At 37.4% G+C, this 27,087-nt stretch overlaps 1 protein-coding gene across 1 annotated transcript; it reads right to left on the minus strand.

Moving 5' to 3' along the window:
• Positions 1–2,949: 2,949 nt before the first annotated feature.
• On the minus strand, positions 2,950–25,318 carry luc7l3 (LUC7-like 3 pre-mRNA splicing factor). Its single transcript, XM_056454321.1, has 11 exons — positions 25,110–25,318; positions 22,514–22,580; positions 22,396–22,435; positions 20,891–21,035; positions 19,167–19,241; positions 17,644–17,748; positions 17,398–17,559; positions 16,911–17,257; positions 12,521–12,702; positions 9,097–9,293; positions 2,950–3,462 (listed from the first exon to the last, which is right to left on the minus strand). The coding sequence occupies exons 1-10, from the start codon at positions 25,206–25,208 to the stop codon at positions 9,130–9,132; spliced, it is 1,386 nt and encodes a 461-aa protein (XP_056310296.1). The 5' UTR covers positions 25,209–25,318; the 3' UTR covers positions 2,950–3,462; positions 9,097–9,129.
• Between the last annotated feature and the right edge of the window lie 1,769 nt (positions 25,319–27,087).

Genomic DNA, 27,087 nt, shown 5'->3' on the forward strand with positions numbered 1-27,087 from the left:
TGCCTTGGGTGTGAAAGACACGGTTTAACCCTCTCCGTGTGTCAAAATATACACTCCAGAAGCTCTGTTTGCTTTTAACAACCTGTTCTGTGAGAAACTGGTGCTGTCCTCCATCTAGCGGCGGCGGCTCGGAAACTCCCTGCAAAATATGGAGCTTTTGTTATTAACATAAGTAACAGGGAAAAATATGAAGCTCAACACTCGACAACACGAGTAGAAAACTTACTTTGAAATCTACAATTGTACGTACAATGGAAATATACTATACAGCTATGTATTTCTGCATTTAAAGTTGCATTTTAGTGACGTGACACGTTTAGCGCGTATCCCTGCTGAAAAATCCAGCTTAAACCAGCCTAGGCTGGTTTTAGCTGGTTGACCAGCCTGGTTTTAGAGGGGTTTTGGCCATTTCCAGGCTGGTTTCCAGCTATTTCCAGCCTGGTTTTAGCTGGTCAGGCTGAAAAATGACCAGCTTGACCAGCCTTGTTTAAGCTGGACATAGCTGATTTTGGCTAGGCTGGTCAAGCTGGTTTTAACTGGTCATTTTCCAGCCTGACCAGCTAAGACCAGGCTGGAAATGACTGGAAACCAGCCTGGAAATGGCCCAAACCCCTCTAAAACCAGCCAACCAGCCTAGGCTGGTTTAAGCTGTTTTTTTCAGTAGGGTAATGAAAATGTTAGTCAATAATTTACATTTGCCATCTCCAGTCCGTTTTAATAGGCCTATAATGACCTCAAAATTTTAATGCGTTATAAGTTGATCATTTAAATTGAAAATAAATGTATCACTTAAAATGAATTGATGCATATCGTAGGAAAATAAATGTTATTTGCCATAAATGGATTAAGGATTGCGGTTAAAACTACACAAACGTACAATTGTATTTTCATCATAACAATGTTTGTGGCTAAATTGGTGCATTGCCGGATTGTAAACATTCAGGATGCGCGCGCATCGAGGTTGCAACAAAAATCTGGGAGCGCTAGCATTTACAATGAGGGAATGACATCCGATGCGAGTTTGTTATTGTATTAGAGATGTTATATTCATTACACATTATATATATATTATTTACATATTGCTTTCAGCATATTATAACAGCTCGTCACCTAGTGATAAGCAGTGATTCAGCAAAATTAACGTTAAAGTGAGCGGCGTTCATCTGACAGGTCCATTTGCGATAGCACGCTCCCAATGAATATTGGGTAAGACGAAATGGCCAAGCATCCAGCCCCAAATATACAATCTCATTGAAACGCTAAGTGATTTTACAAGAGAGAAATAAAAAAAGCTCCATGATTACTAAATTCAACATTTTGTAGTGCTAAAAACCAAGGTTCTGCCTAGGCAAAGACACGGAAAGACGACGGAGCTGTACAAGGCCTGGTAATCAACAAGCAAAACAACCGCATTCTGTACAGCAGGAAATGTAAACTTACTTTTACATTTCATTCTTAGTATTCAGTGTCCGCAGTTTAATTCACGATATTGAAATGTTTTTGCTGAAATCATTGCTGCAATCATAAACGAGTCATGTGGATGATTATAGCCTGAACTTACCTGATATGACATGAAAACTGCAGAGTCCAGCATTTTTAATGAGGTCCTCACTCCATTCAGCTCTTATGATGGCTGTTAGCCAAAGACGTCTGCAGTTGGCATTAAAGCAGTGTAGTGTACGGTAAAATTTCAGGAACGGTCGAATTTGGCATCCTACCACACAACACGACATGTTTGCCATTGCAACCGGTATGCGCAGTTGAACCTGTGTGTGGTAGGTTGGCAATTTCCCAATTGTGTGCATTTTTTAAATACATTCCATGTTAAATGTATAGCAAAAATGAAAAGTAGCAAACTTACGAGTTAGATGTCTTTTAATGCCTTGACTAATGTTAAACTCACTTAATGTTAAACAATCCATTTCCAATTGGAATAATTACTAATGTCTGTAACACTTTATTTCAGTGTCCCTGTTACACGTTTTATGTACTTACTATAGTAAATACAATTAATTCTACATAATTAGGGCGTCACAGTGGCACAATGGGTAGCACAATCATCTCACAGCAAGAAGGTTGCTGGTTCGAGCCTCGGCTGGGTCAGTTGGCATTTGTGTGTGTATGCATGTTCTCCTCATGTTGGTGTGGGTTTCCTCTGGTTGCTCCAGTTTCCCCCCACAGCCCAAAGACATGCGGGGTACAGGTGAACATTATAAGATTCAGTTTTATTAAATTACAATTGTTAATAATTCAAATTAAGATTGTTTTGGCATATTTTAAGCTCCATAAAATCTGAATGCAAATTTAAAGCTTTTAACCAGAATTTATAATATGCAAATATATTTGTGTTTTGGCAGCACGGTGGTGCAGTGGTTAGCACGATTGCCTCACAGCAAAAAGGTCGCTGGCTCGAGCCCCAGCTGGGTCAGTTGGCATTTGTGTGTGGAGTTTGCATGTTCTCCCCGTGTTGACATGGGTTTCCTCCGGGTGCTCCTGTTTCCCCCACAAGCTAAATTATCTGTAGTGTATGTGTGTGAATGAGTGTGTATGGATGTTTGCCAGTGATGGGTTATGGCTGGAAGGACAACCGCTGTATAAAGCATATGCTGGATAAGTTGGCGGTTCATTCCACTGTGGCGAATAAAGGGACTAAGCCGAAAAGAATAAATGAATATTTGTGTTTTCAACGAGGAAACTACAGCAGGGGTGCCCAAACTCGGTCCTGGAGGGCCGGTGTCCTGCATAGCTTAGCTCCAACTTGCTTCAACACACCTGCCTGGATGTTTCTAGTATACCTAGAAAGAGCTTGACAAGCTGGTCCAGGTGTGTCTAATTGAGGTTGAAACTAAACATCCAGGACACCAGCCATCCAGGACCAAATCTGGGCATCCCGGCTCTGCAGTTGTACAGATTTTGAGACGAACCACAAGCAAAAACAACACGTCAGCATTTTATTTTTCTTTGTTTTTATTCATGACAAATACAGGTTTTAAAACTGGAACAAAATGAAAACACTTAGTCTAAACTAAAATCGTATAAAGATTTTGGGATTGAGCATACAGAGGGCAAAAAAAATAAGTGATAAAGCAGTTACGAAAGACCTTTAAGGCTTCCAGTCGGAAATACTGAACAAACAAAAACCCATCTTCAAAAATTTCCAAGTGAGAGCGAACTGTACAGAGCAAACATGCCACAAGTAAATGTTTTATTCATTCTGAATGCATACCAACAGAAATAATGGACCTGCATGTGCATCTACGCAGTAAGACCAAAGAAAACCAAAACGAACGCAATAAAAGAAGACGAGAGGTCCTCAAAAGGGGGCTACGGAACCATTTTTTGACATGTACATGTTTATCATATAGGCCACTACATCTGTGGTTCACCTTGTTTTAAAGCAGCGCAGTGAAGTTGTGGGATGGAGGTCTTCAGGTCTTCCTCTGGCAGCTGTTCAAACTCCTCCTGATGTACACAAATGGTCAGAAAAATCGCAATTAGTGAGTGAAACCAGACACTTTTAATGAACATCCAACTTATGCATAGAAAAAAAAACTATATTCTCATTTAAACAAGCTTTTCAAATATGATTAAACCACATTATTTTTTATATTTAGACAAATTACATCCTTCAGCAACCAATAATTGATCGCTTTGATTTATTCTACCCTTCTCAATCTAAAGGCTTATATTTTACAGCATCAGAAGCAGCGATGGGGCTGCAAGTTAACATGACTGAAGGAAAGCACACAAATTAAAAACATGTACTGTTTATTTTGAATGAATTGATATCCCATCATCTACAAGGCCAGGCGGTTTTGACAGTGTAGGCGGCTGATCTTGCTCTGAAAGCATGCACTGGCTGTATCTTAAGGACAACACAAGTAGGGAATTTAAACAAAAGAAGCACGAGAGAGAAAGAAAAGTAAAGGTTGACTTCAACACAGGCTAACTCACGCTAGGGCTGAGTGATATAATAGACTGAACGGTGAAGTAGAAGCATGATTTTAAGGGTTAGTTCACCCAAAAATGTAAGTTCTGTTATTCATTACTCATCTCAAATGTTTCAGAACACAAGTTAAGATATTTTAGATGAAATCAGAGAAATCCCTCATCCTCCATAGACAGCAATGACACGTTCAAAGTCCAGAAAAGAAGTCTAAAACACAACTTCGAAACATACTATATGGTTTTTATAATCATATGAAGCTCCAAGTACACTTTTACACACCAAAAAAAAAATGACTGTCGTCTCTTCTGAATCAGGTTGTGATGCACGTTTACTTTAGGAAATATGGCATTAATGCGCATCCTGACCTGATGTTGAAGACGTTGGCAAACACTCAATTTTAAAGTTTGTTTTTCAGTGCACAAAAAGAGTTCTTGGAGCTTTGAATGATTATAGTTGGACCACTGAACTCAAATGAAATATATTTGGTTCCTTTTCTGAGACAATTGCGGGTCTATGGAGGATGAGGGAGCTCTCTAATATTATCTAAAATATCTTTGTGTTCAAAAGTTGAACGAAGGTCTCAAGGAATTGACAGGACTTCCAGGCGAGTATTTTTGGGGTGAAGTAACCCTTTAACTATAAAAAAAAACACTGCAAATATGGAAAGGATCTTCGATTAAAATTACCATTTACAACTGTGTGATATTATAACTAATATATATATTTTCAGGACCCGATTTTCTCTAATTTCATCTAAAATATCTTAATTGATGTTCAGAAACTGAACGAAGGTCATGTATAATCATGGAGTCACTTATGGGTGAACTAATCCTTAACATTAAGATGTCTTCAATTTCAAATGGATTCTATGAATAGCTTAAAATGACCATGTATTGCTGTGTGGTATTAGAACTGATATACATTTTTACACTATTTTCTGTAATTTTGTCAGTCCACATATTAGACGATGAGTTGCTGGTCTTTTAAACACATTTAAAACAATCTAATGAAAGTTTTTTAGTAGAAAGTGTAAAGTCATCAAGTTAAATTTAAGACTTTAAGACATTTTAAGACCATTATGAATACAATTTTAGACTCATAAAGGGCTAAATGCCAAGGAATTTTTCAAATGGCCCAAATGGAAAATATTTTTATTTGCCCTATTAAAAATTATTATAATTTTACACATTTAATAATACAAAAATAAATGAATAATAAAAATATATATATTTTAGATATTCGTGTAAAAACAAGCAAGCTTTATATGAATCCATACACTTTTTTCAACAAACTCTTTAAAAAAAAAATAAAAAATGAACAAATGTTTTAAAAGTTTTAAAAACTATAATAAACAATGCATGCACAACAATCTGTCCAGGTGGGTGTTCTCAGCTGTAAACACATGGAGCACTTTTAAACAAATGTTATAGTAAGGAAAATAATTAAACCATTATGGTACATAAAGTTCAAAATTAGCTTTTTTAATACAAAGTTTAACGTTTTATTGAGATGGACTGTTGGTGATTGTGTTTTGGCCAGATTGGGTAGCAATACATGAACGAAGGAAAATTAAGACCTGTTTAAAAAGGCTTTAAGACCTACAGCACAATATTTCAGTAAATGTAAGACTTTTTAAAGGCCTAAAATTTTGATTTTGAGATTTAAGACATCTTAAGAATTCAAGATCCTGCAGATCTCCTGAAGAGCTAAACATTTTGTGAATGGGGACTTAGTTTACACTTGTGTTCAGAATGACAAAACTCGCACCTAAAAAAGTACAATTAAACGGCACAAGCGTACAATGTGATAATGCTGATGAGTATTACAATGAACGGAAATAATGCAGGGTTGTGGTCGGCACCACTTTTTGTACAGGTACGAATCTGCTTTAGGCAATTCATTGTTCTGTTTTCAGTATGAAAGCAGTTTGTCAGTGATTTGCATTGCTTTTATCATATCACGCCATGTGTGAAAGGGCCTTAATATTAGGTTCTTAGTTCCCTTCAATCCATGACAATCAAAAGTTTATATTTTGAACTAAAATTAATACTCGCAACTAAATGACGTAGCTCTTTTGAATAGGTTACAAAGGCAACTTTGTAGAATTTGGTTCCTCTTATGGCTGATTTCCACTGAGTGGTACGATTCAGTATAGTCAATATACAATGTAAGATATGAGATATAAAGTGAGAGTTCAATTGCATAACTATGAATGTGGAAAAGTGCAACGCTCAGAATGGCTGCCAAACGAATGACTTCCCACCCTCCAAGTCAAAACAGCCAATTGTCAATCTTTATAGGTCAGCGTTTCTTTGGAGGGGCTACATACTGGCTTATTTATGACTACAAATCGTGTCAATTGGCAACTTCAGTATGATTGACAAATATTGTATATTATGCACATTCAAGTTAGTTATTTCAAATGAACAAGTGCGATTTCATGCATTCTTAGATGCGTCTTCAATTACGCTTAAACAACAATGGAGGACATACAACAGAACGACTTTTGATTGAGTTTGGGTCGACCATGGTTCACTGCTGCATAGCGTCATTGTCTTATTAGGGTGTTGTGTTTCAGATGCATTTAAATATGTCAATTCTTGTGTTGTTTTGCCACTTACAATTAACGATTCCATGTAAACGAATCATCTTATAACACTGAATATAGCTCCACCCTTTAGGTACCATACTGTTGGGCTAGCTATCCTTATAAAAGGGTCCCAAAACAGTGGTATGGTACAATATTGATACCATTGACAACTTTTGACAGTGGAAACAACCAAAATAATTGCGTACTCTACTGAATGTACCCCTCAGAGGAAACTAATTATTAAAAGACAAACCTCCAACTGAAACTATATTTTAAGCCATTTTATACTTCGAACACGATCAGTAAAGACTTTTAGTACTGTTGTGCTAGTTATTGTTATAAAAGCATCCCAAAAAGGTGGTAAGGTACAGTATTTTGGTACCATTCACAACTTCTGACAGTGAAAACCACGAAAATAATTGCCTACTCCACTAAAATGTACCGCTCAGTTGAAACGAACCATTATTAAAGACGTTGTGAGAACGTTAAAGAAGTTGTGAATAGTACCAAAATACCATAGAGAGACGCTTTCATAAAGATAACTAGTACTGTTGTGTTAGTTATCTTTATGAAAGAGTCCCAAGAAAGTGATACCGTACGGTATTTTGGTACCATTCTCAACTTCTGGCAGTGTAAACAACAAAAATAATTGTGTACTCTACTGAAATGTACTGCTCAGTGGAAACGACCCATTCTTAAAGACAAAACTCCAATTTAATCTATATTTTATACTCCAATCACGAACACTAAAAGACGTTTGCTTAGTACTTTTGTGCTAGTCATGTTTTTGAAAGCATCCTAAGAAAGTGGTACAGTACGATATTTTGGTATGACATTTGAAAACTTCGAACACGATCACTAAACAAGTTTGTTTAGTACTGCTGTGCTAATTATTTTTATGAAAAGGGCCCAAAAAAGTGGTATGATACGATATTTTGGTACCATTCACAATATCTGACAGTAAATTCAGCAACAAAAATAATTGCTTACACTACTGAAATGTACCGCTCAGTGGAAACGACCCATTATTAAGGAAACCTCCAACTGAAACCATTTAAAACTGCAAACACGATCACTACAGATGTTTTAGTACAGTGGTGCTAGTTATTTTAATGAAGGGTCCCAAAAAAGTGGTACGATACGATATTTTGGTACCATTCACAATATCTAACAATAGATTTAGCAGCAAAAATAATTACTTACACTACTGAAATGTACCGCTCAGTGGAAACGACCCATTATTAAAGAAACCAACTGAAGCCATTTAAAACTTCAAACACGATCACTAAAGATGTTTGTTTAGTACAGTGTAGCTAGTTATTTTAATAAAAGGGTCCCAAAAAAAGTGGTACGATACGATATTTTGGTACCATTCACAACTTCTGACGGTGGATTTAACCACAAAAATAATAATCGTTTCCACTGAGCGGTACATTTCAGTAAAGACAAACCTCTAAACAATATTTTATAGTTCGAACGCGATCACTAAAGACGTTTAGCTATATCACCCAGCCCATATTCAAACCTACTGCTGTTTACTGAAAAGGCAAAATGAAAATAAGCAACACAAACAAGGAGAAAGAACTGTTGAGCTGGATCTGAGCTGATCTTTTAGTTTGTTTATTAAAGATTACTGTGGGATATCAACTGAGCTCATCTGTGAACCTGACATGTTACGTCCACCAGTTTTAGGTGTAGCACTTGAAACCAAGAGAAGCAAAACTGAGGACATTTTCAAACTGGGAAAAAAGAGATAGGGTAAAACAAACATCAAGCTCTGAGACACGTTCACAAGGCAACAGCATTCAAATGGATGTGGGTAGTGAAAGGAATACCTGAGTGAATACCTGCACAGATTGACAGTATCCTTGATTTCTAAATGGACTTTTCATGTGAGGGGGGTCGCTCACAACACCAACGCTGTGTGAGGTGTGGAAGTCAGCTGCAATAATTCATTAACCCTACACTTTTCCATCATCCCAAAAGCTAGCGGATCTCAACGTTAAGAACAGACGGTATTAAAAAGTGCAACATATCCATGTAACTCCAATATAAAAAAAGAAGAAAAATCAAGCAATATTCACTGCAGTTCAATGAACGCATCAATGAACAGACATCAGATGGTAAAATGCCGTGCGCTTATGCATGTACACACATATGAGCACACGGTCATTTTAGATGTGCAATAGACTAGTTTCAATCTTACTGCGAGCATAAAGTCAACAGGTTGAGGTAGAGAAGAGAGTTAGGGGAAAAAAAATAAATAAATAAAGTAACAAAACACGTAAATTTGGAAGAGAACTTGTCTAAAGAGACAGATGTATGACCGATACAAAACGAGGTACCTCCAAGCATGTTTTTCAGGACTACACTGGCCTTTCCCTCTGGGTTTGTTTCATTCTACTTTCTTCCGTTTCATCAGCCTAGTCCCATCTTCAGTGCATACTTACGATGCACTATTAAAAAACAGGAAGAAAAATCACAGACAGAACTGAAAGAAAAAGGGGGGAAGGGGAGAGGGGGGAGAGACCCGGGCCGGGGAGGACGGTGCACTTACCTGGGGCTGATCTGAGGTCCTATCAGATCAGTTTTAATTGGACTGTGTGTCACCTTCAGAATGTAGCTCTTGAACCGTGCCGTTCACTTCTGCTTTGGGAGGCTCGGCCTCCATGGGCTCGGGCTTGGAGAGCTCATTACACCTCTCTACAGAGCCCTTTCTGCTGCTCCTTTTCTCATCCGAAGAGTCCTTGTGCTCTGAGACACAAAATTGGTAAACATACACAGGCGTTAGGTCTAAACTCAGCTAAATTACGTTTTAATTTGAAGCAGGGCTTGAAATGAACTTTTCTGCTTGGTAGCACTGGTGCAAGAGCCAAAACGTAGGAGCACCCACCTAAAATGAAGAGAAGCGCCTGAAATGTGGCAGAAATTGTGGACTTGTTTACCGTACAGGTTTCCGTAGGTTTCTTCAAATCAAATTGAAGACTTTAAGACCCTTTCAAGACCAATGAGAATCAAATTTTAGACTTATACAGTGCTAAACACTCAAGATTTTTTCTAATGGGCCGGTTAATTCTGTAAATTGTTTTTGTATTAATAGAAGATCATGTAAAGCATGGGTCTCTAACTCAATTCCTGGAGGGCCGCAGCTCTGCAGAGTTTTGCTACAACCCCAATCAAACACAGCTGATCCAACTAATCAAGTAGTTCAAGAGTCTCAAAAACCTTGATTAGTTTGATCAGCTGTGTTTGATTAGGGTTGGAGCAAAACTCTGCAGAGCTGCGGCCCTCCGGGAGTTGAGTTTGAGACCTATGATGTGTTGCTTTAGTTTTCTTTCCCTGATTAGAGAATTTCAGCTGTTGTGAATTGTATTAAATTAAAAAAAGTTGAAATGGATTACAGGTGAATGGGTGTTGGCCAGGTTGTGTAGCTTTACTTGAACATAGGAAAATTAAGACCTATTTAAAATGATTTAGGAGCTAAAACACAATATTTCAGTGAATTTAAGACTAAGGCCTAAAATTTTGTTTTTGAAACTTAAGACATGAAGACTTTAAGAGCCCACGGACACCCTGAATTAGCAAGTTGGCATGACAATGGTTTTAAACCATTCCTGAGCCCTGCATTTAGTGTTTTCTAGGTATAAAGATGCCTTCAGCATGAACGTCCCCCAAATCTGTGCATGTGGTGAACGTTTTGCATTGAAGCAAACAATATTATGCCCTTGCTCCCAAATATATTTTAAGGGTGCATAGATTAAATTTCAGGCGTATATGCGAACAGTCTCAATTCAAAGCCCTGAAAATGTTTCCTTAGAAGACATTTACAACCGGTTCAATAAAACATTAATAAAATAAACTAAACTAAATTTAACATTTTTACTTAATTAATTATTTGGAATCAAACTGGCTAAAATGTCAACATATTAGTGTATAGTGCAGAAACAAATATGCTAATATAAATGAGCAGAATCCTTTTATATAGGCAACTTTCTAAGTTTTCCATTTGTTTCAATCTTTTAAGCATAGAAAAACAAACAGAAATAGTAAAGGCAGAGTTAGCAATACAACTTCTTGATGTAAACATTTGGAGTCTAACTGGCTACAGCCATTACTTTTCTTCTTCAAATTAATAAAATAAAATAATTCTTCATAGAATATCTGAAAACTAACTAAAAGTCAACATTGTTCATCTTTTTGAAAAGGGAGATCAACAACAAAAACCAAAAACAAATGATCTACTCACTGGCAAGATTGTTTTGAATCACATGACACTACTACCATGTACCATGATCATTTTAATTCCAACTTTAATCTTTTTATTAAATTAATCCACATTAAGTGAAAGCTAGAACAGTTTGGTTAAATGCAGAACTTATGCCCTTTCTTTTAAAATGTGAACTTTACATATTCACACCAAACATTCTGGAGGACATTAAAATGACCAACAACACCAACTATCTGCATGATATTGGGGAAAAAACTGACATTTCAATATTTTCATTCAGTAAAATATATTTTACTATATAAATGCAATTTTAATAGATGACTTGAACAGCTTGCAAAAAATTCATAATTTTAGATCGATTAGTATCATTCTGTAGGGGAGCGGATCTGCATAAAATATCATTTAAATAATGACAAAGTTTAAAGCAACAAAGAAAATATGCGAATAAAACTATGATTTATGATTTTCTGAGGAGTCAGAGTATCCAGAAGCAGAAATTAAATAATCACTATATCCTCCTGAGACATGAAGAAAATTTTTTCTTTTTTTCCCTGTGATTTCCTACTTCCTTTGGGTTATAAAAATTCTACAATTTAGAGTTTTTACATTTTGTTTTTATTTTTATTTTAACAGCATATCCACTGTATTGGACCACAGGACCATTTTAGTTCAAAACGACCACCCTTCAGACAACAATACTGTACAGGATATGGCTGTAAAGGGATAATAATCCAATATTAATAACGTAACAAAAGCAAAGCAAAAGCCATTTTTTCCTTTTGTATTGAAATTCCTGAACAGTTTAGTCTGAAAGAGCCGAACTAAAAAACACAAAACAAAACGATGGTATGGTAATCCAAAACACATTTAACATAAGTGATTTAAAACTGACTGTCATTCTCTAATAGTCTCTAATTCTCTGATTGTCAGACTCTAAATCAGAGTTTCCCTCAGCTATCTTATAAAGAATCCTCTCTGCTTCAGTTCTGCCCCCTACAACATGCGGTCATTAATTACATTAAGATGGTCCTGGTGTCCACTATAGTGGACATTTAAAAAAAGGATATTTTCAAACCCAAGCACGTTAACAGCTTTGAAAGCTAAATGTATTGTTCCTGACACTTTAATAAACAAATATATATGTAATAATATTAGTAAAAAACATTTAAAAAGCTCAATTTTACATGCCTCTCTCCTTCCCATAAAATGTGCTTGTTTGTATGTCAGCCATTTTGGATGCAGTGTAAGAAGTGATTCCTAGCATGCCAGCCAATCCTATGACATATCACTAGAAAGCCCAGGATGTCTTCAGAACAGTACAACAGAACTTGACAGAGTAGCTCAAAACATTCAAAGAAAATTCATGAAAACGCAACGTCCACTACACAGAACACAAGTCAATGGCCGGGGTCTCAGGAGGATATAATAACAACAACACTGTATCGTTTTGAGTAAATAATTATATAATGTTCAATTAATCTTCACGCTAAACATTTACTTTATTGTGCCCAAATGGCCTGAGTTTATTATTTATTACTAAGTTTATGACAGTTCAGTGTTAAAAACATGCAAACAATAAACTTTAGGTCTAAAGGCTAAAATCTGAAATTACTCCACTTTGTTAACTGTAATCTCTGGTCAACTATAATCCTAACAACATTGTAGATCCCTGCAACGCGAGTATTTTGAGTGTGAGATCGATGCTGAAACAATATATCATGCAGCCCTATAAAGTCTTCTGGAAGTAATGTACCTTTGTCCTTGGAGGATTTGTCCTTGTCTCTGTCTCCTCTGTCCCGATCTCGGTCTCTGCTGCGGCTACGGTGCCGGTGGCTCTTGCGCTCAGAGCTGCGGGATCTCCTCCTGTCCCGGCTGCGAGAGCGACGCTTCCGGTCCGAGCGATCCCGACTGCGCCTTCTTTCACGATCACGACTCCTGTTTGCCACCACAAACGAACAGACATGGTCAACAAACAAGGCTGCAACAACTAATCAATAGAATCGATAAGAAAATTCTGTCAACGAATTGTCGGGCTGATAACGTAACAAGATACACCGCTGTTGGAGCAATAGAGGATACAGAATCAGTGTATCAATATTTCCCCAGTTATATGTTCTAGGGGTGGGCGATATGACCTAAAATGAATATCACGGTATTTTTCATCTTTTGAACGGTGACGGTATAATATCATGGCATTACTTTCAATAGCAAAATAATAAACATCTCAAGGAAGAACGGACAAAAGAAAGTCTCACTTCTATCACTCTTTAAAAGTTTTGGTTTGGGTCATTGTAAATGCTCAGTCTCGTTATGAGCTGATCTTCATTTCTCTGTGTTGGTGGAATAAAGCAGGTGAGTCAGCCGCACCAATTTATGAGCAGACAGAGCAGGATTCTCGCGATGACCACCAGCGCAATTCCGCTCTTTGTTATGAGCCGTAGTTTCAGTGTAAACTTAGTAAAGGTGAGTTTCTTAGGCGATGATGTGTACAGTGTTAGATTTTATATTTAGCGGACATTTGCGCTGAACACGCGGTGAATGCACCTTCTCCGAAAACACTCGATTGATCTCAGCTGGCGGATCAACATTTACCTCATGTCATGATCGCTGTCATCTGCGCCATTATTATTATAACTTTAGGTGAGGTTTGCAAACCTGTGCACTTTTCACTCTTCAGCCGCTTGCATTTCCTGCAGTAACAAAAGCTCCCTGTAATCTGACAGCGGGAAGCGTTGAGTGACTGACAGCAAATATGAACCAATACAGCAGCAGGGTAGAGCGATTCAGCAAGTTTTTAGAGAAAATCAAATCAGATTGCACTACAACCATTATATTCAGACACACAAATGCTCCCAAATATATTATGAGGGCGCATAGATAAAATTTCGGGCGCTCATGCGACCAAAATGGTTGCAATTTCGAGCCCTGTAGTATAAGGACATGTATTCAGACCACAACTGAACGTTTGAAGAAAATTGAATGCCTTATTATTTAGAATTAGCTATTATTGATGTAAATGCAGCCGTTCAAGGCGCATAATTGATTTATTACGGTATTGACGGTATTAGAAAATCCATGTTGTGGCGCAATGTCACACCGGTGATGACTATGACACCGGTGTACCGCCCACCCCTAATGTGTTCCCACTCCGCAAACTGTATTTGTATTCAATCTGCATACACAGGGCTCTACAGTGCAAGCATTTCAGTCACACTTGCGAACAGATCTCAAAAATTCCCTTATGCCGGGTTCAGACTGCACTTTTCAAAGTAGTCGTGTGTCAGATGTTTTCACACTGCATGGCTATCTGTGCTAGCGTTTCATCGCTGCTTTGTTTACACTGCAAGATGGATCAGCAACAGAGGCTTCACATTGCATGACTTTACAATAGGAAGAACCGCCGACAACTTCGACCAAACTACATCTCACAGTCAAAAGCACGTAGTATATCTTTTGTTATTAACTACATAACGAGAAAGAAGCCTTTAATGGGGTAGAAAATGAACATATTTGCTCACCTGGGTTTGAAGGGATTACCAATTTCTCATCAACTTTCTTTTTTTTAACTTTCTGTATGAAACGTCAAACAGACACGGGTGCTCCTGTCAAAACTCCACTAGTTTATCCTTCATTGCTTGGGTCCAAATAAACCGAAAATGAGCGCTTCTAACTTCTCCCTTAACTTCCCGCCGGCCTGCAGGTACACACACACGCAAGCGAATGCTGCTCTCTAATTGGCTGTAGGCGATAGCCGACGTTAATTTCAGTCAAAACTCATTTCACACGGCATGATTTGAATCGCTGATAGCTGCAGATATTTAGCACGCCAAATATCTCACGGACATCGGCGACGCATCGGCGATTCTCTCAGATCGAGTCTTTGATAGTTCATACTGTGTGATGGTCACTCACTGATTTGCTTGTGATTTCAGGCATTTGTCTGCGATTTCTCAAATCGGAGAGTCAATATCGGGGCTAAAATCATGCAGTCTGAACTCGGCATTACATGTATTTTTTCATTCAACAGTCATGTTTTGTGATTTGCAGTCATGACCACTAGTTTTTGTTGCAACAAAATTAATCCGAACTGTCAAATGACCCCCATCTAAATACAAACTCAACTAATAGACCATCAAAATAATCCTTAGTTGCAGTCGTAATTTAGATGCGTTTGGTGCTGCATGCAGTCTTAATGTGCCGATTAGCTGATGTCGATGTGAGCAGATAGGTGAAGAAATTAATTGCAGTTATTTGATTATTAATAATGATGGCAATAAGTCATTTAAGTCAAACATTTAATATAGCTACATTAATTTGAAATGAGCTGAATGTCATCTTTAAATAACCATTGTCCTCAGCAATATCTTTAAAGCGATACTATTGTCAATCAGCACAGCTTTCATTAGCAAGTAATATTCAAGTAATAATCTTCACTAAAACATTGCAGCAAATATGCATACTCGTTTGTATTCTGCCAGAATCTAAATCACCCTTCGCTCATTTAAAACCTATTAGAATACTTCTGTTGACCACAAAAGATGATATTTTATAGATGATATTTTGACACCCATTGACTTCCATAGTAGTTTTTTCCAACTCCTGAGTGAAGATGACGGTTGTCAACAACCAGCCTTCAAAATATCTTCCTTTGTGTTCCACAGAAGAAACGCAAAGGGTTAAAAAAACCACAAGAGGGAGAGTAAACGATTTTTGGGGTGGACTATCCCATCAACCCTTGTGTATTGTTTAAATTGACTACACTTTCATTATGTTCGTGGCTGTTTTTGCCCAAATGACTTCCATTATAATGACATTTTTTGATTGCAAAGCCATAAGCCAGATTGTTGACGGTTTTCTCAGTTGGGAAGAGGTCAAATTTGTCATTTTTACTGTTGATCATCTGTTGGTAGCATTAACCCTGTGCAAAAAAGTTTCTGGCTTTTATATGGAGCTCTTTAGAGTAAAAAAGCTAATTATAGTGTGCATAAATAAACTTACTATGTTTACCATGTTCTGAGAGCTGAGCTGCTTTTTTTCTCAGACATTTGAAAGTGCGCAAAAGTCTCACACACACACTACACAACTCCAAAGTCAGAAACTAATCTTTCTTTGCACTGTAAGTGATGATTAACAAAAAAAACAAAGACAAGTTTACCTCTTCCCAACAGGAAAAACCACCAACAATCTAGAATACATGATATGGTGTCATGGCTTTGCAATCAAAAAATGCCATTATAATGAAAGTCAATGGAGTAAAACAGCCCATAACATACCGAAAGGGTGGTAAACTTGCCCATAGTGTATTGAGTTCTTGAAAATGTTCAAAGCATTTTTCTAAAATGTGTCTTAAAATAAGATGTGACCAAAAATCATTGCATTTGCTGAAACAGAGAAAATTGTGGCCAAATTAAGACTCAAAATCAGCCCAGAGTGGATGAAAACATCTCCAACAAGGTTATAACAGTTTTGGACTTAATTTTGACCTTTTGTTTTCAAAATTCAGTTCATTTTAATTCGTTTTAGAGGTAGATTTACTAGTTTTTTATAATTTGAAATTGCTTAGTTTTAGTTTAGTTTGTGGACAAGAGTGCTTCCTGGAGACGCGAGTCATTTCAAATGATTCAGTTCGATTTGGTAAACTAGCTCAACCGCTTCACTTAGAAGATCCGGTTAAAAAGAATGATTCGTTCGCAATCGAGGCCCCCTAATACAGAAATAAAACCCATTAGTAAGCACAAATGTGTTCAATTAGCATGTTCAAAGGTCTGCTCGGGTCAAATTGAATGTTGTCACCATGCTGCTGTCATGTCCAGTCGTTTTTATCATGGGAGCAACAGCGAAGACTGACTGCAAGACCATCTTGGCTATGAGGTGCCACACGGGTCAAACACCTGGCGTAAAACTGGCCGCGCAGAGTAACTAGATGTCCTCTTAAAAGGCTTATGTACTAAATGCATTTACAAAGATGAAATCGAAGGACGTTTTTGCCAAGTTTTAGTTATTTTCGATTAGTTCTGTTTTTTTTTTTACTAATTTTTTTGTTATTTTTTTACTCATTTTTTATTTTATTTAAGTTTTCATTAACTGTCATAACCTTGCCCAACAGCACACAAGGGTTAAGTATGGTATATACAGTGGTGTACCTGCTGCGCTTGCGCTCTCTCTCTTTACTCCTGGACCTCCTCCTGTCTCTGGAGCGGCTCCTGCGGCGGTCTGACGTCCGGCTGGAGTGTCTGCTGTTGGAGTGACTCCTCCTGCTGCGCCGGTCCCGATCTCTCTCCCGTTCCCGGTCTCTGTCTCGATCTCTCTCCCGCTCCCTCTCTCTCTCCTTCTCTCGCTCCCTCTCTCTCTCCTTCTCTCGCTCTTTCTCCTTCTCCTCCTCCTCTTTGCGTCTCTTCTCTCGCTCCTCTCTTTCGCGCTCGCGGTCATCCTTTACCTTCTTGCCTTGATCTTCTTTCTCCGGGTCCTCGGAGCGCCGACGCAGCTTTTCCTGGAGGATCAAACAGAACGAACACTGTAAACATTCCTCATGCGTTGATACGTGTGACAATATCATCAAAAAACATGCATAAGCACATGATTATGAGATATTAGTGACTGCTTCCCTGTTTGACCTGACCGTCAGCTCACCTTCAGTTCCTCGACTGTGGATTTGATTTTGGCATAGCCCATGTGCTGTTTGCCCATTAGATGATCGTCCACTCTGGATTGAGCGTCACCCACGATAAGGAAAGCCCCACATACTTCACACACCTCCATCTGCTTCTCCTGAGCCGCAAAGCTCTCGATCGTCTGAAAGGCAACAGGTCAATGTCTTCATTTCAGCATGACTGTCCATGAAGATGCTTAATTAAATGCTGTAGACGCGAGACTCACTGAATGAGTGGAACTGAGCTCCTCACGCTCCTCCTTCAGCTGCTCCACCAGCTTCATCATGCCCTGCGCCTCCTCGACACGACCCTCCGAACCCAGCTCCTCGATCTGAATACACACAACCACAGACATTACACAGCTCGTCAACACACTTACATTTAGTCATTTAGCAGACACTTTTGTCCAAAGCAACTTAAATGATTGTACACACTCAGTTCATATATCTGAGCTTATTATACGGCTGTCTGATTCTGGGGTCATCTGGGAACTCTGAAACTTGATTGTCGGTCAATACATTCACACTAATAAGCTTACATCCACGTGTATCTATTTGTCACGTCGTGCTTTCTTGCGAATAAGCCAGTTGAGTTTCATTCAGCTTTGTTTTTGACCATTTTGGGCCATCTTGTGCCTGAATAATGCGCAGGTTGGTGTATACTTCATCAAGCTGTTTTCCTTTCTGTCAGTTTTGCATTTAATTTGTGGAGCAAAGTCGGCACCAGTGGTGTAGTAGTTAGTGCATCGACATGTGCACTCCGGAGCTCATGGCTACCCGTGAGTTCGATTCCCACCTCGCGGTCCTACGCCGATCCTTCTCCTCTCTCTGCTCCCCATGGTTTCCTGTCAATAATCTCTACTGTCCTATACATTAAAGGAGAAAACCCCGAAAAAATAATTATTAAAAAAAATAAAAATAAAACATATGTGGAGCACTGTTTAAGACGTCACTCGGTGAAGAAAACCATTCTGGATGCACTTTATCCTGCTCAGAATAGAAAAATTACACAAAACATTGTTCTGAGACATGAAGGGTCGTTTTTGCTCGCCCTTTTCATCAACTTTTAATGCCTCGTGACTAAACAAAGGGCAACAATGTGATCGTGCACATCACAGTACAAAACACCAGGCGTAAAAACATATTTAAAGAAACCCCTCATGCCCATTTTTTTTATTTTTTGGTTTGACGCAGCATGTCAACAACTTCACCAGCAACTTTTGTTCACATGATGAGCTACTGAGGTTCCAGTAAACACCAGTTGGAAGCTAGTCTAGGTGCTAGGATTTGATGGTGAGTTAATTTCACACTGATGAAAATCACTGACGCTAAACGAGAGTAAAAAGCATCCATGGTGTGTACAAGCCTTAATAATTTATTAACTCTTTAAACGCAAAGTTGACAGAGCCGGCTGAGAGAAAACTACGCATTATTCAGTTACAATATGGCCCCGGACAGTCAAAAACAGCAGTGACAGACAAGCAGATCCATATAAATGTAGATGTAAGTATATGCGAACAGATTCATTGACAACCAAGGTCATTTGAAGATCGCGGATGAGCCTGTGTTATTCAGCGGTTGTTATCTGGGAACAACACACCTTGGAATAACGCAACCGACCAATCAGATGCAAATATTCCAGACAGCGGTGTAATAATCTGAGATAACCCCCTCCTAGATGCACTTTATCCCCAACTAAAAAGTCCTGAACAATGAGATCATATTACAGCTTATGATGTTCTGAACACACCTGAACAACGAGCTCCTCGATCTTCTCTGTGAGCACCTGAGCTTTCTCCTCGTTCTTCCCAGATGGACCCGGCGTCTGGAGATCAGAGATCAAAGTCAGATGGGTGTGAAGCAGAGCATACACGGCAAACTCAGAGAATATTTACACATCAAATCCATGAGTTGACTTTAACATTTCAAATATGTTTGTGTAGATTTCATTTCCAAATATTTGTGAAAATCTTACTAGCTGCAACGCTCTGATTTTCAGAGTAATTGTCCAAAATTGTTTAGTTACATGAAATAATTAATCTAAATTAATCTGTTTTATTGACATGTTTGAAGAAGGGCTTTAAGACCTTAAAAAAGGCTTTTTAGGATCAATTTTATTGGTAAAAGTGAAGCACTGTTAGATATAGGAGTCCAGCTGACTGCCTGCAATATAAACTGTAGTAAAGACCTTAATGCAGAGTCATGTCTGGGTCATTCAAACTCTTTTACAGCACATCTTCAATCAAAGGATAACTGATTTCAGATAAATATGCCTGGCACTATTTTTGGTTTATAATACTGGTATATAATATTATAATATTTGGGGTATATATACACAAAGTCTGGTAATATTCAATATATTGATCAATATATTGATCAGACGTACATATTACTTCTTGTAGAAGACTTAATTTTAACGTTTGATTCAGATTTTGACAATTGAGTACAATTCTTGAAAATAAACCATAAATAAATTTTTTCATTTAATTCAAGATCTTTCAAGGACCCGTGTTGGTTAAGTACTTTCGAGCCCTTGAATCCATATGTGTGAAATCCAAATACTTTCAAGAAGCATTGGAACCCTGTATATAATCGGTCAACTGAATATATACAGTGGAGGAAATAAGTATTGAACGCATCATTTTTCTCAGAAAACATATTTTTAAAGGTGCCGTTAACTTAAAATTTTCTACAGATGTTGGTAACAACCAAAGAAATGCATATATGCAAAGAATACCAAAATAATTTAGATATGTGTAATAAAATGAAATGACACAGGGAAAAGGTATTGAACATGAAAAAAGGGAGGTGTAGAAAGGCAGTTTAGGCCCAGCCAGCAGCTGAAATCTCTCAGTAGTTCTTCAGCAACCCTCTGCCCTTCATCACTGTAAATAAACATCAGCTGCTTCAGTCCAACATCTACATTAGCAGGAGGATGAAGATGAAACCAGAGTGGAGATTTCAGCAAGACAATGCTCCAAAACACAGCCAAGGAAACTCTCAAATGCTTTCAGAGAAAGAAAACCAAGCTATAGAATGGCCCAGCCAATCACCTGACTTGAATCCGATAGAAAATACAAATTAAAGGTCAGACTTAATAGAAGAGACCCACAGAACCATCAAGACTTTGACACACTGTTGACGTCTGTGAAAAAAAAACTCACACCTGAGCAATTAATGTGGCTTCATTCTCCATATGAGAGGTGTCTTTAAGCTGCCAAACACATTTCAGTAGTTCAGTACTTTCTCCTTGTCATTTCATTGTTATTACGCATAACTAATTTTTCAGATTGTTTTTGTTGTTTTTATTTTTATGTTTGTATTGTTTGTTTTTTAAATCAAAATCTGGTTCAATTCCATGTCAACAGCTTCTTTAGAAATATTATTCCCAGACAAAAACATTCAATAGTGTTCAATAATTATTTCCCCTACTGTACGTGTACTATAAACACATGAGGTTTTGCGTGTGCTCACTCCAGAGTTCTGCTGGGCTTGGGACAGGGCCAGACGAGCGTGACCCCTGCGAATCCTGCGCTCCACCTCGGCCAGTAGACTCTGCAGGTACCGCAGGAAATCCCGCTCGTATCCTTCCTTCATGAAGCGCGAGCTCTTCTCATACCTGACAGCATAACAACAGATCAGGAGTTTTGTTTGTTTATTGCCACAGGTATTAAAACTATTATGTTTAGAAATGTGTTGAAAAAAATCTTCTCTCCGTTAAACAGAAATTGGGAGAAAAAAATGTACAGGGGGGCTAGTAATTCAGGAAGGTTAATAATTCAGAAAAAAAGAGCTACATAAGAGCTTAATTACATAATTACATAAGAGCTACTCCATGTTTTAATAAGAGAAGACACAAACAAACATATAAATAGAAATAAATACAATTCACAAAAAATATATTAAAAGTTAAATATGATTTGTCAGTTAAATAACGTTTATAAACAGATTTTTAACACCCATCAAAATGTTCTCGTTATAAAAATACTGTACATTTTGAACATTCTAATAAAACATGTCTTACAGTGAGAGCAGCTTGACAGTAATTACAAACAGAAACTGCAAAACTAGACGTGTAAGGTATTATTTATGAAATCCTGACATATTCAGATCACTTTTATTTTTTAATAATTTTTTTAGAGGTATTTTACCTTTAATTTGGATAGGACAGTGGAGGTCACAAACAAAAAGTATTAGAAGCAGAGAGTGGAGAAGGGGAAAGGACCTCGAGCCGGGAATCGAACTTTGGTCGCTGTTAACGCTATGGTGGTATATGTCGGCACACTTAACCACTAGGCTATTAGCGCAGACATACTTATTTTTAATATTTAACATCATTAATTTTGTGGAGAAAAATAAACAATGATTAATTTAATGTTAATTCAAGGGGAAATCCGCTTAAAATAAAGTAAAAAAAAGACAAATTAATATAAAAACACACAAAAAAAATCTAATAAAAAACTCTAATCATAGTACTTTTGAAGGCGGCATAATATTCGGCGAATAACATCGATTCTTACTGACTGTTTTGATATTTAATTTTGCATAATTTTATGTGCAAATAATGTCATTTCAACAGTAAATAAAAAATAAAATAAAATAAAAAAACAATTGAAGAATTAATTGGATGAAATTGAATAAATGAATGAATTCAGGCGCAAAAAACTCTAAATTTTCTTCTAAATTGAGTGCTTTTCTCCCATGTGTAGATTCAGTATTTTCACCTTTATTGCAACGAATAAATTAATTTCATTCCCTTTAAATTGAAACAACAATAACAATGAACAAACACAGGATGTTGAGAAAAATACAACGTTTAGAAGAAAATATTCGATGGCACTTAGAGGTTTTTGCATCTGAAATCAGAGTTTATGAAGAAACAAATCAATAGTTCAGTAAAAGTCTTTATATTCTTTCTAATGTAATTTCGTCCTGACTGGTTTAGGAATGAAATGTGATCTGGACATATTCATACTTACAGTTTCCTCAAGTTTTCATCATGGATTTTTTCACAAGGACCTGAAAAAAAATACACTTTATTACAACATGGACTGCAAAATTCAAACAAGGTGTATTTATTTCTGAAGCTGTCCTTACCCAGGTCTGAGCGTGTGTTTGTGAACAGTTCAGCAGGACAGAAGCCGCACAGGTAGTATTTGCAGACCTGGAAAAACAAAACAAAAGTCATCAAACGCGCATATACATACTATACATACATACATGCATACATACATATATATACATACATACATACCAGACATATGTGTATATATGTGTATATATATATATATATATATATATATATATATATATATATATATATATATATATATATATATATATATATATATATATATATATAAATAAACCAAGAATGAACTATAAGCTTTTTGACTTCAAGTGAACAAATTCCCATCAAAATACCCAGATTGTAGGCATCTAATCAACAAACTATTGCTGTAATCCACTACTCTTCAGCGATAATGCAAAATAAACATTATATAGTGGAGCACATTTTAAATCAGTTTCAATCTTCTCTTGTTAAGCTTAAACACTTTTAGAAGCACTTCAATACGCACTTTAACTAAACATGCAAAAGTGTATGCAAAGTAGGTCATCATAGTTTTAATTATAGCAGTGACTATCACATTTATTTATTTAAATTAATATATTCTGAATGCACTAAAAACACTATCATCATAATTAGTGTGATTAATTGTTACACAAGTTTCTACATGTACAGTTTTAATATTAATATGCTTCCATTACATTCTCTATGAATAATTTATCCATATTGAAAATCATTACTAAATTTCAAATAATAATAATAAATGTACTACTGTTAAAAACACAGAAAGATGACAATCATGTCAGATAAAAAATAATTGTAAACAACAATATCTGGGCTTTATTTCATCTAGAAATGTGAGCGGTGCTAAACTTATTCAATGATCTGTTTGTGGTTGTCAAGGAGTTTGAAGTGGTTGAAGCCAATGCTTTGCTGTCGCTATGCTGTGTGTTTACAGTAACGCAATGTTACATGGTTTCTATGGTGTTTTAGAAGTCAAAAAGAGCCCATCACAGTCTGTGATATTATGTTTCTCGTAATAAATTATTATAACGTTAAGTCCTTTATTTTAAATACAAATATAATTAGTAACAAGTATATAGAAATGCATGAAAAACCCAATACAGACATGTGATATTGGGCAATGGCAGTTTACATTAACTTTTAACAATTAGAATAACAAATACGTGTGGTAATATATCACATTACCCCAGAGGAGGAAAATAAATCTATAAAATAAACTCTGTTCTTAGATATTATCATTTAAAGATCAATATGGTAAACATAAGATGATGCCACGTTTTAACATGGTAAAAACAAGTATCATAAATTATTAATGTAAAGTTGGTTTAATATTCACACATTCAGACTCTCAATAATATCATTTCACAAAAGTATTAATGGCATATTCTAAATAGAGAAGCATATTAGCAGCCAATGACTATCAAAGTACAACATTGTTCACAGTCAATTAAATAGTGCGGATGTTGTTTTGAAGTAATTTTAATTTCAGTCTGAATATTTAAAGTACCAGGGAAAACGATACAGAGAGCTGAATTGAGGTAAAGTTAGTTTTATATACACACATTCAGACTTTTTCCTTAAATTATTTTTGTGAAATTATATTATTTTGCAATTTCCGAATAGAGAGATCATATTAGCAGCAAATGACTATCAAAGTACAACATTGTTCACAGTCAAATAAATAGTGCTAATGTTGTTTTCAAGTCATACTTGTATGTGATTTCAGACCCAATATTTTTTATTTTTTTATTTTTAGGGGTTTTTTCACCTTTATTGTGACATGACAGTGGAGATTTACAGACAGGAAAGTATGAGGAGAAAAGAGAAGGGAAAGAACCGGCAAAGGACCTCGAGCCGGGAATCGAACTCAGGTCACCGTGAGCACCTCCGATCCATGTGTCGACGCGCTAACCACTAGGCTATTGGCGCTGACCAGACCCAATATTATTATTATAAATCTTTAAGTACTGTGCTAAACAATATAGGGAGCATGTCACAAGTTGTCACTGAATGAATGTGTGAACATAAAACCAATTTTACCTCAATGAAAGCTGACGTATGTGTAAATATAACCACCTCAATTGTACCTCAATTGAATGGAAAGAGGCATGGCAGAAACAATAGTGTTTCAATTGAACTAATTATTCTTTTACTTAGCAACGGTATTTGGGGTCTAAATAACTCGGAATATTTACACAAGCTGAATTACTAAACACTGAACGCAACGTAGATGTGATAGTACACCTCTACCAGTGACGAATGCTAAAAACAAACATCCAACAAATGAGCCCAAACGTAAAGTCTTGATATTTCGCAGTTATCTGCAGGACAATAATACAGACAGTTTGAACAGCAGTTAAAGCAGATTAACATGAGGGCGGGACAGACGCCGCAGTCGCGTGTTCATCAACGAGACATTAGCCTAGCATGCTAACTGAACCAAAACAAACCGGAGGACTAGCTAAATATGTATCGCTCCGCGCAATACACACATAAACAAACACACACACATATATTTATTCCTAAAGAGGTTTCGTGCTCTACTGAGTCCTCTGTGTGTAAGAGAAATGATTCGCGGCTGCACTTTAGCCGTCAACTCACAGATTCATCATCCCAGCGGACATTACATCGCTTCTCATCCGGAGCCAAGTTCCGATCCCGGCCCATTAACTCATCCAGCAACTGGGCTGCAGAAAGCATCGTGGCTCGGCGTTATACCTGCTCCGCTACCAGATAATCGTATTATTCATTTACAGAATAACGCGTGCCGCGTCCCCGCTCTGATCCCAACAACAAAATGGCAGCTCAGCGAGTAGCGGATGTTACCCATAAGTCACCTCGAGGAGCAGCGGCGGCCAGAACGCCATCTGCTGTACTGGGTGAAGAAAAGCGGGCCTGGAGGATGCAGCAAATCCCACCATAGAAACTACTCTCTGGTGCTGCGTCCCAATTCGCATACGTCCTGGGGTATGGTTTGTTTTGTTTTGTGGATAAAAAGTACTTCTTTTGAGTGTGTAACAGAAGACTTTGCAAATTTTGGGACATACTACTTTCTCATTAACGGGCCGTTATGTTGCACATGCCCTATCAATCATCGACACATCAACCATATTTCTTTTTATATTTAATTTCCTACCTTATTGGAGATTCAGCTGTGTGTTAATCTGCCATTCACCAGTCTTTGATTGGTTAATTATGCTTTTAGAAGTTAATTAGGCTACCAAACGCCTCTTTAAATTTACATTATTGTTGCAGATTAACATGGAAAATGGGATTTAAATGTTTCCAAGTTGGCTGGATATAATTAATAGTCATTTAAAAAAAAAAGTCTTTACCAAAGCGTCTCTACTTGACGGTTGCTCTTTAAGATCTCCAAACTCAGGGCTTCTGATAGTACCTGGAATAGCAAAGTCAAGTAAAGGACGTCGAGCCTTCTCATATATGGCTCCTAAACTCTGTAATAGCCTTCCTGATAATGTCCAAGGGTCCAGACACACTCGCAGTTCAAAACTAGATTAAAGACCTATCTTTTTAGTAAAGCACATAGCGGAACGATGCATGAATGTGCTCCACGCAGGCTTTGCATCTCGTTTATATCCCCTATGAACAGCAGCTACGCTAAATTATTCTCTTTATTCTCTATTTCCATTTGGGGATATTCATCCAGAGGCCCCCAGAAGACTATGCAGCGCCACTGATGTGATCCAATACCCAGCGACGAGATGATCCCAAGGTTTCTATAATCCTGGACCAGGACGTATCCTGAGCAGCTACTGTGGTGGTCTTGCAGGAGTGGAGAGCATGTGACTGACTCCTGTGACGCTCCAGGGACAGACGAGTCTTCGCTGACGTCCAGCCTTCAGCGCCTAGACTGCAGCTCTGCACAAGACGTTTGGCCAGAGGAGAAATGGTCGTGCCCAATGAGCCTGGTTTTCTCTCGAGGTTTGTTAATTCTTCACTTTCGCCAATTGGGGAAGTTTTCCTCGCCGCTGGCTTGCATGGTTCGGGACCTGTAGAGCTGGCACATCGATTGATTTGCTCCTCAGTGTTTGGGACTCTCATTAGTGAATATTAAACACACTGAACTAAGCTAAACTGAACTTAAACTCTAAAACTGAACTGACTCTGTTTCAGTTTACTACAATCTTCTATGTGAAGCTACTTTGACACAATCTACATCGTAAAAAGCGCTAAAGAATAAAGGTGAGTTGAATTTAATTGAATTCAGTGCGAGTTGGTGCTACTGTGCCTTTTGGTGATGCAGTAAGTGACTGTATTATATCAATAACACTTGTTGAGCACAAAAGTTCATAACACACAAAAACGTAACAAATTGAAATCTTACCTATGAAATGTTCTGCCCCTGTGCTTAGTTTTCTTTGTTTGCTCATTACAACTCCCGTACAAAGCGCTAAATCCAGCATCTTCACATTGGCTTTAGTCTTGACTAGTGCAGTTGAATGCCATTTGTCCTGGGAGCACTGTACAAATGTGGCGGCGCTATTGATGCATGCTCATGGTCCGTATGTAAAATCTAGTGTATATTACATTACAAGTAACGCCGGTTATGTAATATTGT

Source organism: Danio aesculapii, chromosome 3 (genome assembly GCF_903798145.1).
Source record: "Danio aesculapii chromosome 3, fDanAes4.1, whole genome shotgun sequence".
In the NCBI taxonomy this organism is placed as follows: domain Eukaryota; kingdom Metazoa; phylum Chordata; class Actinopteri; order Cypriniformes; family Danionidae; genus Danio; species Danio aesculapii.